The sequence below is a fragment of the Dama dama genome, chromosome 24 (assembly GCF_033118175.1).
Source record: "Dama dama isolate Ldn47 chromosome 24, ASM3311817v1, whole genome shotgun sequence".
Classification (NCBI taxonomy): domain Eukaryota; kingdom Metazoa; phylum Chordata; class Mammalia; order Artiodactyla; family Cervidae; genus Dama; species Dama dama.
This window is the reverse complement of record NC_083704.1, coordinates 34,772,522-34,785,259: the sequence shown is the minus strand read 5'-3', so window position 1 is coordinate 34,785,259 and position 12,738 is coordinate 34,772,522. Positions and strand designations below refer to the sequence as shown.

Sequence of the window (12,738 nt, the reverse complement as noted above, 5' to 3'; positions counted from 1 at the left end):
CAAGGGTAGCATAGGTGAAATGACATTTTATCTATGCTGAATGATAATCCTCATCGAACACAGATAAAACAGCCTTATCGGATTGTTTCAGCCCATGTTGTATAAAAATTAAAGCTGGATTCATTGCAAGGTCAGTTATAATGAATGGTAACATAAAAGTGAAGGCAAAAGAAACACACCCTACTTGACAACAGATTTAGTAAGAATACCTAGTGTCCCTTACACTAAATGGTGGTAATGTAGCAAGAAGCTGAAAATAACTCTGTAGGTCATCAAACAGATGTCTGTCTTTGTGGAGACACCTATCGTATCAATGGTGTGCTATCAGTGCAGACAGTAAGATTATCCCAATATTTCATTTCTGGTCTGTGTTATGGGTGTGAACAGGCAGCGCTAGAATTTGAGGCCAGGCATGTGGACTCTAAAACCTGTCATCTTAACCACTCAGCAATTTCCCCCTCTGCAGACACTACGACCCATTTTAGGTATATCTTTCTCCAATCCTAGAAGCCATGGAACAGGTCATGAGATAACAGAGTGAGGGGCACCATGGAAGACCATTTCCCACCAGTAGGTTCCCTTAATTACTGGCTATGCCGCTGCCTTAGCTCTAGCCTGGGACTTCCACAATGATATGGCAAGGACCTGTGCAGAATTTATGGACACATTTATGCTAGAGTATAAATGCCTGCTTTCATCAAGATGACTTCAGAGCTGGCAAACTTCAAGTTTCCTAAAAGGGATCCCAAGCTAGAACACCTGCCCTTGTACCCTGCCAAAGTTCTCAAATCTTAACTTTTCACCCAGTGTTTGAGGCACCATGGAAGACACAAAAAAATGCTTCTCCCATTCCACATGTAAGCATGACACCCTAAGGATTGTGCTACGGCATGTGACTTTAGAAGTCTCCTTGAAAACACAAATGGACAACTGATTTTGTTAGTCTTGGCAAATCTGAGAGGAGGTGATTACATACAGCCCAAGAAGATACAGTAAAAGACTTTACTCTGACCTAATGTACTTATTCAAGTCCGTATTTGCATGTTTGTGCATGAACACAAAATGAGAGTGAAATATGTGGTGACTTCATTAAAAACAGCCCCATTAAAGTCCACAGCACAAAGTCAGTCTGTTTCCTTACTGCAAGCCTCACGCAGTGTGTGGACTACTCGTCAAGGACGTGTGATGGAGAAAGAGCTGGAGGAAGGACTCCAGCATCACACAGTTCCTTACACCTCCTCCTTTCCTGCGGAAGTAAAAGCACCGTTTCACTAGAAGCTGGATAAAGAATTCCTGGTCATGCTCTCCATAACACACTTTTATTTTTGTTGAAACATCTATGTTTTATCACTGACAGAACCTTGCAAATAGATTTCAAAAGCCTGTAGACTTAGAATTGATTCTAATTGGCCTGCAAACAGTATATTACAGTAGAACTAAGCACAATATTTATTAAAAATGATGAAGTGGTTTTTTTTTTTTTCCAAAACTTAATGATAACTGGAGGAGAGGCAGGGAAGTCCAACATCATTTATTCAGTCAACATGTGCGGACATCAGTGAGGGGCAGGGCGCTGTGATGAGTCCCAGGAGTGGTTAGATTCACTAGACAATGGTGTCCACTTGATAAATCCCCAACCTACTAGTTCTGATTGAAGCAATTACACTCCTCCTGACAGCTTTTTGCCAAACAGATCATCAATCATTGCCAGGAAAATTGGCAAATTTCCTCCTCAGTTTTTTACTGAATGTTCTGAAGAAAAAAAAAAGAGCGAGAGAATAAACTTGAAAATGCTTGAGAAGAAAAAATGCCATATGGTGACAGACAACATGGTTTACAAAAAAAAAAAAAAATTCTAGGAAATACACCTCCAAAGGAAAATAAACCAAACCCACAATTTCTTCTGAGGGTTACAGCATATAAATCTTCGAAAGTATCTTTAAAATTTTAAACAAACATTTTTATTCCTTAGGTAATTCTAATTGGCTGGGGCTTACATTCCACCAACTGAATCAATGCTGTTTATGGAAAGGGCAGACAGAGCCCAGAAGAAAGAAGGCAACTATAGAGAGCCTAATGGATGTTTTTAAATCACAGCAGACACAACAGGCTGAAAGCAAAGTGCTTCTGACTTGGGAAAGCTAGGTACTTGAGAGAGAAATGGGTTTTCCTTTGAATTTCAAAGGGCTTGACTTAAAGTGAGAACCAAAGTCTGAAGGACTGATCGGGAGTAGGGAAGATGAAGGCTAGGATCAGGGCAATTTCCCACCATGCAGGAAGTCAATTAATGAAAAACAAAGTCTGAATTAGGGAATTAATGAGGTTCAAACATTGAGAGAAACAGAAAAGTCGTGCTAAGTCAGACATGACTGAAGTGACTTAGCACGCACATATATGCTTATGAAGACCTTTATTTACAATAAACAGTGCTGGACATTCATTTACAGAAGAAATGTGAAGTTTCTGTTTTCTTTAAATTTAAGCAAAATGTCCCTCAATTTATAGGACCACTGGGTAGGACACAGAACAAGGAGACACAGCGTGGCAACACCTTAAAGGTGATACCTCAGGTGTTTAAGGTGTTGCCACGCCCTTGGACTGTAAGGAGATTAAACCAGTCAATCCTAAAGAAAACCAACCATGAATATTCATTGGAAGGACCAATGCTGAAGCTGAAGCCCCAATACTCTGGCCACCTGATGCAAAGAGCTGACTCACTGGAAAAGACCCTGATGCTGGGAAAGACTGAAGACAAAAGGAGAAGGGGGCAGCAGAGGATGAGATGGTTGGATGGCATCATTGACTCAACGGACATGAATTTAAGTAAACTCCGGGAGATGGTGGAGGACAAGGAAGCCTGGCGTGCTGCAGTCCACAGGGTTGTAAAGAGTCAGACACGACTGAGCAACTGAACAGCAACAAAAAGTGGGTTAGAATGCTGTTCCAGCATGGGTTTTCAGGGCTGAAATTTTGGTCCAACAACAGAGCAACAGAGTTTGGTAGCAACAGAGCCCTCCCCTGCAAACTGCATCTGGCTGGTAGCTCTCTCTCCCATGAAGCTTGTTCAGAAGCTGTCTTCTATTCTGTGCTGCATCCGTTTAGGACATAAAAACACAAGAGAAATGTGGAAAATTTGGAAATGTTTACACAAGAGTAAAAGGAATCAATAGGCTGTCTGGAAAACACATCTAAATGAAACATGGAATTTTCCAAGAAAGGCAGTAAAGTAGGAAATAAATTTAACTTCAAGCAGAGGGCATTATTGTTGGCTGTGAGGAGAGTGTCCTTAGCAAGGGTCACCGGGCCGGCTGGAGGCGCAGGCCTCATCCATCTACTCTTCGGTCAGGGAGGAGCAAAAGCAAAAGGATGGACCCAGAGGAGGAGGGACTTCCCGTCCCAGAGACACAGCATGATTGTTTCCACCACATGTTTTGGCCACTAACCTCCCAGACTCAGTCCCTCCAGCTAATCAATAGGGATAACAATTTCTCTTCTACCTCCATCTGCATCTCTGATTTGCTGAGGGCCTCAAAGTACAAAAAGACACACTATGTCCTTACAGAAAGCAATCAATAATAACACACGACACTTACATTGCATCTCAACATAGATGAAGGAAAAACAGATGTAATTAGGGATGTAAATTTTTTTAGTACTGACAGAGTGACTACTCAAGAATAAACCTACAATCACGGAACAAAGAGAGAGTAGGGCAAAAGCATATTCTCAAATGATTTTAAAATCAGCACCCAGGCTAGTTCTCAAATACTAAAAACTACTCACCGATATTAAGGATACAGGCTGAAATCCCCACACCTGTTAAACATGTTTTCATTAAGTAGAGGTATTTGCAGTGGTATCATCTGGGGGATAATTGCCTGAAATCATCTAGAAGCAGTGGTACACGGAATTTAAAACATGACTGAGATTCAAAAAGATACATGCATCCCAGTGTTCACTGCGGCACTACGCACAACGGCCAGGACATGTCCATTGATGGAGGTATGGATAAGGAAGATGTATACATATACAATGGAGTATTACTCAGCCACAAAAAATTGAAAGAAAAAAAATAAGACTGTGCCATTTGAAGAGACACGAATGGACTTAGAGACTATCATAGAGTGAAGTGAGTCAGAAAGAGAACAACAGATATTGTATATTAATGTATTTACATGGAATCTAGAAAAATGATACAGATGAACCTATCTGCAAAGCAGAAATAGAGACACAGATGTGAAGAACAAATGCATGGCCACCAAGCGGGGAAAGGGGGCAGGGTGGGATGAACTGGGAGATTGGGACTCACACAAATACACTGCTACGTATAAAATAGGTAACTAATGAGAAGCTACTGTAATGCCCTGTGGTCACCTAAATGGGAAGGGAATCCAAAACAGGATATATGTACACATGTAGCCCACTCACTTTGCTATACGGCAGAAACCAATGTGACACTGTAAAGCAACTATAGTCCAATGTAATTTAAAAAAAACGATTGTGGAAAGTACAAGATGATGTTCCAACAGAAGTTGAGAAATAATGGCAGATGAATTTGTTACTATTATCAGGCACTTACTATGTGCTTTTAAGTCCTATGCCATTTCATTCTCACAAACTCATGATACAACTTGTATCAGATTATCCCCATCTTAGAGATAAGTAAACAGATACAGAGACGCCAAACAACTAGCCCAAGCTACTAAGTGGAAGATATGAGATACAAACCCAAGCAGTGTGACCACCCTACAGCCCAGCCCACATCCTCCCCAGTCAACTGATAAAATTAAAGGGTAGAACTGTCGGGTTCTACTCTTATTACGAAAGTGTTGGCTTCTGTAAAAGCTGTTGACAGGTGAGGGCTTATGAAGTGCCAAGCACTGCTAAGAGCTATGCAATCTCACTTAATCCCTTATTCAACCTTGGGGAGTAGAACTGCTATTATCTATGTCAGTTTTATAGACGAGGAAATGGAGGAGGACAGACACATCAGACATAGGACAGAATTTCCTGACCTCTTGGGGCAGGGTTTCATTATCACCCCACTATGCTGAAGGAACTCTGTTCCTGATCACTTTACTACGAAACTTTGATACCACCGAAAGACTACGCATCTGTATACATACTGTATGCACGTCTGTGCTTTATATAGAAAAACAGTACAATCATTCTTTGCCCTACCAAGAATCAGTTTTTGCCCACATTGAGAATGTGTGACAAACAGCTTAATGGATCCTTAAGCGAGCAGTCTGCTGTGACTCAGGTAAAGTGGTTCATTCATCAATTCCTCATTTACTGATTTGATCCTTCAGTATTTATGAAGTGAAAGGAATCAGACACAATACACAATACCGTGTGATTCCATTTATATGAGGGTCACTAAAAGACAAAACCAAGGCATGATGACAGAAATGTGAGTAGTGATTGCTTCTGGAAAAGAAGGACCAGAAGGCAAGAGCATGAAGGAACTTTAAGGCAGGATGAAAATTTTTTATCTTGATCCTGGTGATAATTACATGCTTGTGTATCTCTGCCAAAATTTATCACACTGTACACTTCAGAAACCTGCTAAATTATATCCCAATAAAGTTTATTTGAAAGTATTTCCTAGTATGTGCCGGCCTGGGAAATTTAAATTGGTCCCTGAAGGTCCTATGTCACTTGCTACCAGATATCAAGGCTCAACTAACGCTCTGTTATCTTCGTGCAGGGTCAGGGAAACAAACTGATCCCTCAGTGTGACTATACCAATGTCTTCCTGGAATCCCAGGCACACTTCTGATGATCCAATGTCATAAGAGTGTGGAAAAAGTCTCAAGAGGACCTCAAAAAAATAAATAAAACCAGTGGGCTCTAAGAACTTCTACAGGAGGACAGGTTTAGCATCAAGTGCTCGGAGCTTTACACAGCGGCCCCGCGGAGAAGTAACAAGGCCCATAATGTCACCACAGGGGGAGGGAGCAGTAGCCTTTCCCAGACTCAGAGCATCTGTCCCTCTGGACAGGGGCCCATGTGCCGCTCTGACACTGCTTGTACTTGGCACTGGCTATTCACAGCAGCTCTGTTATTCTGCTTTCCACATGCTTATGTCGTTTTCTCAACTAGATCAGAAACGGCCTATGGTGGGGACTGTTTTTACACCCAACTTAGGGTCTTCTGTGGCTGGCGAGGCACTTACAATCGGATCCCTGAGCCCTACATTTTCTGAACCAGATAGGCGGGAAAGCATCTGAATATAGGATGTGCTCCTGTGAGAGGCTGCCAGAGAGACACAGTCTAAACACCAATGTATTGAAATTTCTAGGACATTAAAAGACTTAGGGGGCAGAACACACAAATGATTTAAACTGGACCTTCCAGAAAACTCAGGACATACAGTCAATGCAAGTATGAAGCAGGCCTAAAAGCCTTATTTTGTGTTCAACAATGTATTAAAACTAGAAAAGGGAGAGAAACTTGATACAATTTTCCTTGGAACAAAACAATAATGTGATCAACTAAATAGACCAGTTTGTTTTTTTTAATGTTCACCCTAAGAGTTGGATAGAGAACGAACTAAGAGCTCTAAGAGCCTACATTGTTGTCGGGTTTCCCATGAAACCTGGTAAAGACATCATCTTATTCAATCCTCACGATCAGCTATGGAGGCAGGCACTACACCAGTTTCACAGAAATTAAAAGGCCGATACTCGCCCAACTTAGGACGATGGAATTCGAACGCAGAAGTAGCAAACAGGTCTGACACCTTCCACCTTCTTGCTCCACACTGTCCTGTCCTCCCAACGTGACCCGTGACCTTCTTATGAAAACCCTGCGGGTGGTGCCAGGACCTCTCACTGATGGCAGATGGAACCCAGGGAGGGAACGGCTGAGCTGGTGTTTGAATGGGACACAGCCTGATACCTTCAAAACAACGCCCCAGACTGCTGTTCATGAGGGTCTGGGAAACAGTGAAGTAGGGATAACATCCTCTAGGTCACCAAGAGAAGCGCAGCGTGATCAGCTGCCTCTGGGGCAGGCACGGCTGAGGGAAGCCCTGCCAGAATGAACCTGGGGGCCGGGGCCAGGGCAGAGTCAGGGTGGGCGCTGCTAGCACGGCGGCAGGTCTCAGGTGGGACGAGCAAGCTTCCCCCAACAGCAGGGCTCTGGGTCTTACCTGTACTGTTTGTACTGTGTAGATTTTCTTCAGATTTGATGCACACTCAGCTGCTGTGGCTCCAGGGAGGGATCTAGGCAAACAGAAGCCAGAGAGCAAAGAAACAAGGAAAACAAGGAGTCAGTGTTCGTGAAACATTCCACAATGTTAAGTCTGCAGGTCTGCCCACCAGCCGGGTCTGAAACCGCAGAAGCAGACACGTCTGGGATGCTAGTTAGAATTTAAAATGTGGAACTCCCACTTTGTCAAGTCAGGTGCTCACTTCTCCTAAAAACCAGCATATTTACCCTGTGGAAATTTAACCGGAAAAGTGGAAATGTAAGTGAGAAAGGTATTCGAAACCTTACAATCACAGTCTAAAAAAATACTAAAATAACCGTGTGATAACCAAGCCTTTTTTGTCGAGGAGTTTGACCGGGAAACAGGGCCTGTTGTACACACGACAATGACAGTGCGTGGTCCTCATCTGGTTATGTGTTTGAAAAACTTGTTAGTTCCCTGGTGGTAAATATTCATGAACTCTTGAGAAACGGGCTGACCTTTTGCCAATGTTAAGAAAACACGATTACTCAAAGTCACTCCGACTTTTTGTTTCACCTGAATTTGCATGTTTCCAAAATACTTTTCAGTTCTTTTCTCCGGCTGATGTAATTAGCTCTGGTGAACTCTGCAGTCAGAATACATTAATCTTTAGTTTGCCATATGTTCCACTAGATGGCAACACACTACAGGCTTACTCACCAGAAGCGCCATCCACTCCCGGCTTTACCCAGCACTGTGTCATGGGGCAGGGGTAACAGCACACGTGCCCATCTATTTGCAAAAGTGAAGCCTCTTCAACCCGGCCATCTTTCCTTTCTCCCTACACTGAATTAGCAGGCCTTGCTCAGAAAAGTTCAGGTCCAGCTACATCATGCCTAAGATTTAAAAATTCAACTCATGCACCACAGCCCCATGTCTGATTGTTGGTAAGAACTAAGGCTTGTGGTGAGGAGCATGCACTGGTTCCCAGCTGACCCATGAGAATCTGGAACCTATAAAAAGAATGCTCTTTACAGTGCTGACCCTCTGAGAGGGGACTTCAAGATGCTGAACTTCCCAGCTAGAAATGTGCCCCGAACTGACCCAGCTCAGAGGTGCAGGGGATGGCAGAGCAGAGGGTCCCGCCCAGCCATGGGGTGAGCATCAGGCACCAGGGGGCCGAGCTTTGCAGACGACAGTCCAGGAACTATGGGCCAATCATGCGGACCTGGGTGTCAAACCTGATATTAAAAAACGCACTTCTGTACACAGCTCCCTAGCCTGGAGGTCAGAAGGAAGCATGGTTACGGACTAGTGTGGGGGCGAACAAGGGACCCTGGTGAACACATAGAGCCCATTAAATAAATCTTCCCCAAAGCGCCAGGTGTGTGACTCTTTTCCGGTTATCATGAGTGCGTTGGACATTGTGTTTGACAAAAGCAAATCTACAATAACAACCATGATCGCATTTTCTGCCAGAATGGAACCCTAAAATAACCGTGTTGTTACTACACTACACTGCACTACGGAGTGTAGTGAAGACAGAGGACTCGATCAGCACCTGCAGCAATGGTGCCTGGCCCACGATGCCTCCATTGATCTGTGCTGCCCAAGGAACTGAAGGACTGACTCAGATAAACACTGAATTGCTATTTAATACAAGTTTTAGGCTTCCTCAATGTGCTTAGCGATGCAGGAGATGCAGGTTCGATTTCCTGTGTCAGGAAAATCCCCTGGAGAAAGAAATGGCAACCCACTCCAGTATTCTTGCCTGGAAAACCCCATGGAGAGAAGAGCCTGGCGGGTTACAGTCCATGGGGTCATAAAGAGTCAGACACCACTAAAGTGACTTAGCACACACACACGCTGTTTGAGGCTGAAATTTCAAAAGAACTGGGTGAAAACACTTAAAAACAAAACCCAAACTTTAACCTTTTTTGAACAGGTTTTCCCATGAACAATCTACTGCTTTTATAAGAAAATTAACTGGCATTTATTCTAACAATGACTTTTCTTCCTTTGAAGAGTTTAGCTGACGTCTCCACCAACTATTCCCAGCAAATATATCCCTGACTGCCCAAGGCACAGAGCAGATCATATACAGGTTCTTTCCTTAATGGGGTGTCGGGAAAAAGTGAAGGTCCAAAGGTAGGAAAATGTACTAAGCAATTTTTTCATTTTTAAAACTGTGCATTTTGAATTTTTGCTAACTTGTAAAGTTATCATTCAATTTATGATGGTTTAGAATGAGTTATAATTTGAGTTAGAATTCACCTCATACAGCATGATGTCAATTTAAGCAAATACAACGTTAGGATATCACTATTTAACCTAGAAAAAAAAATCAGTGATAAACCTTTGCTTTATCTGTCTCTTTTAAAATGCCTCTGTCTCCACGTTCTGGTCTTTTACTCATATTCTAGTACAGAAGACAATTACACAAAGCTCCACTGCTCAAGTTTTTCGAAGAAATCTAATTTCTAGAGTCTGAGAAGGGCTGCATCATGAGACGACGAAGCAGCATTTCTCAGGGCGTGACGGTGATGTCAGGGGCTGGGGTGTGTGGGCTGAACTCCTGCTTATGTGCTAATAAGCAAGTCACCTTCACTACAGCGCCGAATCCCCACCAGCCAATGTACTCAGAGGTCATTATTACTTGTCACCGTCTTACAGGTCAGCTGCCCAGTGCCTGCAGAGGTTTGGAAATGTGCCCCAAGCCACAAAAACCTCATCTGAATACAGGTAACCTGAGATTTCCTGCTCTCTACACCCTCACTCCTAAACTGTCCAGTTACACCATCTACACACTTATATTCTTAATGGAGTTTCACAAGTGACTCTTGGTATGTTCCCATCAAGGCTGTTTTTGCTGAAAGCTATAATAGTTTTAATACAAGACTGTGTCCATATTACTTTCTTAGAATAGTCTTTGCAATAGAGCAGGGTAGAGAAGGTCCTCGCTAAAAGCAATAGGATCATGTGCAACAAAAGTTCTATTCTGATTAATACCTCAGGGTGCTGATGCATTGGTGCTTGAAAGGAAACGTGTCAGCTTCTATGGAAGCTGAGTTTTCTAATTTCCTAACGGAGGAGGTCAGATTCTCTGATTTTCAACGTTCTTTCCAGCTGCTGGACAGTTTTATGAATACCCAGGTGTCAAAGTAAGAAAACAATGCTTCTGATAGTAGCGAATTGGCTTAGCCAGATAAGAAAAGTCACTCTTCTGTAAGCCAAATTTGATCCGGACAGTCACCAGAAAGCCGACACTTCATGCCTGAACCTCAGCTATCTTTAACAAGCAGTACTGGGTGAAATATCCACAGAATAGATCTTAAAAAGGCCAGCTGGCCAAGATGTGTAAGTGATCTGCCTTGTAAACAGGTTAGTCTGTACTGGACTTGCTGATTCCAAATTGAACTGGAAGCTGTACCATCCAGAGTCACTGTTTCTTTAAGCAGCAGTTTCGGGCGGTTCCTGGCACCGCCTCAGCCCAGCCCGCACCTTCTCTTCCCACTTCCTCTGACAGACAGTTGCAGCAACTGGAAGGGAAGTGTCTATAGTGGATTTCAATGAAACTTTTTTTTCTTTTTTTTTTTTTTTTTACTGCTATCACAGATATAGTACATTCTCACATCTTAAAACAAACCTTTTTGCTTTATTCACGTTACAAAAACCCGAACCTCTCAACAGAACCCTAACCCAAACCCCTCTGTGCAGACCAAGGGTGCTCCTCTAAGGGTGATGTGGCCTCTGGAGAGAAGGTTTTTGGCAACATCCAGAGACATTTCTGGCTCTTCCAATGGGGAGCGTGCTCCTGGCACTGAGGGGTGAGAGCCAGGACTGCTCTGGCCCCTCCCACGGTGGGCAGACCGCCCCCACAGCGAAGACGATCAGGTCCAAACTGTCCAGAGTCCATGCCCAGAAACCCTGCCACAGATGTACAACAAACAGCCTGAGAAGACACGATTTGTTCAATCAACAAAGATTCATCGCACACCTCTTTTAGCTGACGGGGGTACAGCAGTGATCAATCTAGACAAAGTCCTTGTCCTCATGGAGTGTGCGTTCTAGAATTAGGCACCCTTGCCTCTCTCAATTCCCCAGATATCCAAAGGCAAAGAAATAACATTTAGATCCTTTGCGGGGTTGGGGGCGGGCCTGGGAGGCAGGAAGTGGGAGAAAAGGTTGAGAAAGAAATATACACGTTGACTATGTCCATTTCCAGAAGGCCATACAAATAAAGCTGTGGAAAATCACAGAACCGAGGAGTCGGGACTTATTTTCACATTCTTTAAATACTACATCTGCCCCCCACAGTACACAGCCAGAGCTTAGAATGCAGCAATGGAATAATAAATGTCTCCTGGATGGATCAGGTCAAGGAGACTGAACTGTTTCACTAGACGTTTCCCTTATGATTTCATGACAGTCATGTAATAATGGCCTCCTGTTATTGAGCCTGTACTATATGACAGGGCTTTGCACATATAGATCTCTATTCCTTATAGCAATCCTGCCAGGGTACTGGTACCACTGTCTCCGTGTGCAGAGTTCAAAACTGAGTGTGTTGTTAAGTAGCAGATCTGGGTTCCTCTCCTGGTCTTTGTGGCTCTGATGCCCAGGATCTTCCTCTTGGATGAGCCTGCTTCTCAGTAAAAAACAAGCAGTCATTGTCAGCACTGGTAGTCACAGATAACACATCTTAGGGCAGTCCCCTCCCAGCCCTTCTTAGATGACCTGCTCCCGCCTTGGGCCCACCCAGTGCTCTAGCCCGTGCTTCTCCCCTCCATCACCACCTATGGAGCCACGCTGCTGGGAGGGGATCAGACACACATGACAGGGATCGATGTCACCAGGGTCCCTGGCAACAATGGTATCCCAAAATGGGATACAAGGAACATAACTCAGGAGGAACACACCTGCAGGTCATCATTTTAAGATACTTTGCCAAACAAGAGTCACACTGGCCTGCAGCAGGAAGGCAGGAAAGCAGACGGGTTTGCAGTCAGCAGATCTGAGTTCCCAGCTCTGCCGCCCACCAGCTGTGTGATGAGCCTGACTCTTCTGATCCTCGCTTCCCCTTTCTGAGGAACGTGGGCTCAACCCCTCACTGCTTTTCTACCTAGACTACACGAGTGAATGCACATGAAGTATTTCCACAGTGCCTGGTATCTGAGAAGCAATGGTTGCTGTCATTACCACCAGCAGCAGAAGAGGAACAGAGGAGGAAGCAATCAGAGCTAAGAGACACCAAGTGCATTTTCTCATCTGTGGGACAGACAGCAAAAATCCCAAGAACTCTGCGAGAGTTCAAAGAACCTAGAACCTCCTGGACCCATCCTTAGAAAAGAAAGCCCATAGGGTACCAGTCTCTCTGGGCTTAAGGCCACAGCTTCCATGAGCTGCTTCCACTTGGACTTGGTGAATCCAGAAGCTGATGGTCAAGGCAGAAGTGGCAAGGAATGCTTCTAGGTCTGCCAAATAGATGATTAGTAAAAGATGTCAGGGGAACCCTTAAAATTACAAAATGCCCAAATACAGCTTTATATTACTCCTGTGTC

At 43.9% G+C, this 12,738-nt stretch overlaps 1 protein-coding gene across 2 annotated transcripts in view; it reads right to left on the bottom strand.

Moving 5' to 3' along the window:
* Nucleotides 1-12,738, bottom strand: part of EIF4E3 (eukaryotic translation initiation factor 4E family member 3) — a 41,816-nt gene that overhangs the window by 16,546 nt on the left and 12,532 nt on the right. For both annotated transcript variants that reach the window (XM_061128073.1, XM_061128072.1), the window contains exon 2: nucleotides 7,157-7,229. Coding sequence is in view for 1 of the 2 variants with exons in the window: in XM_061128072.1 (XP_060984055.1) it covers nucleotides 7,157-7,229 (73 nt within the window). In the remaining variant the exon portion in view is untranslated. The remainder of the gene's footprint in view (nucleotides 1-7,156; nucleotides 7,230-12,738) is intronic.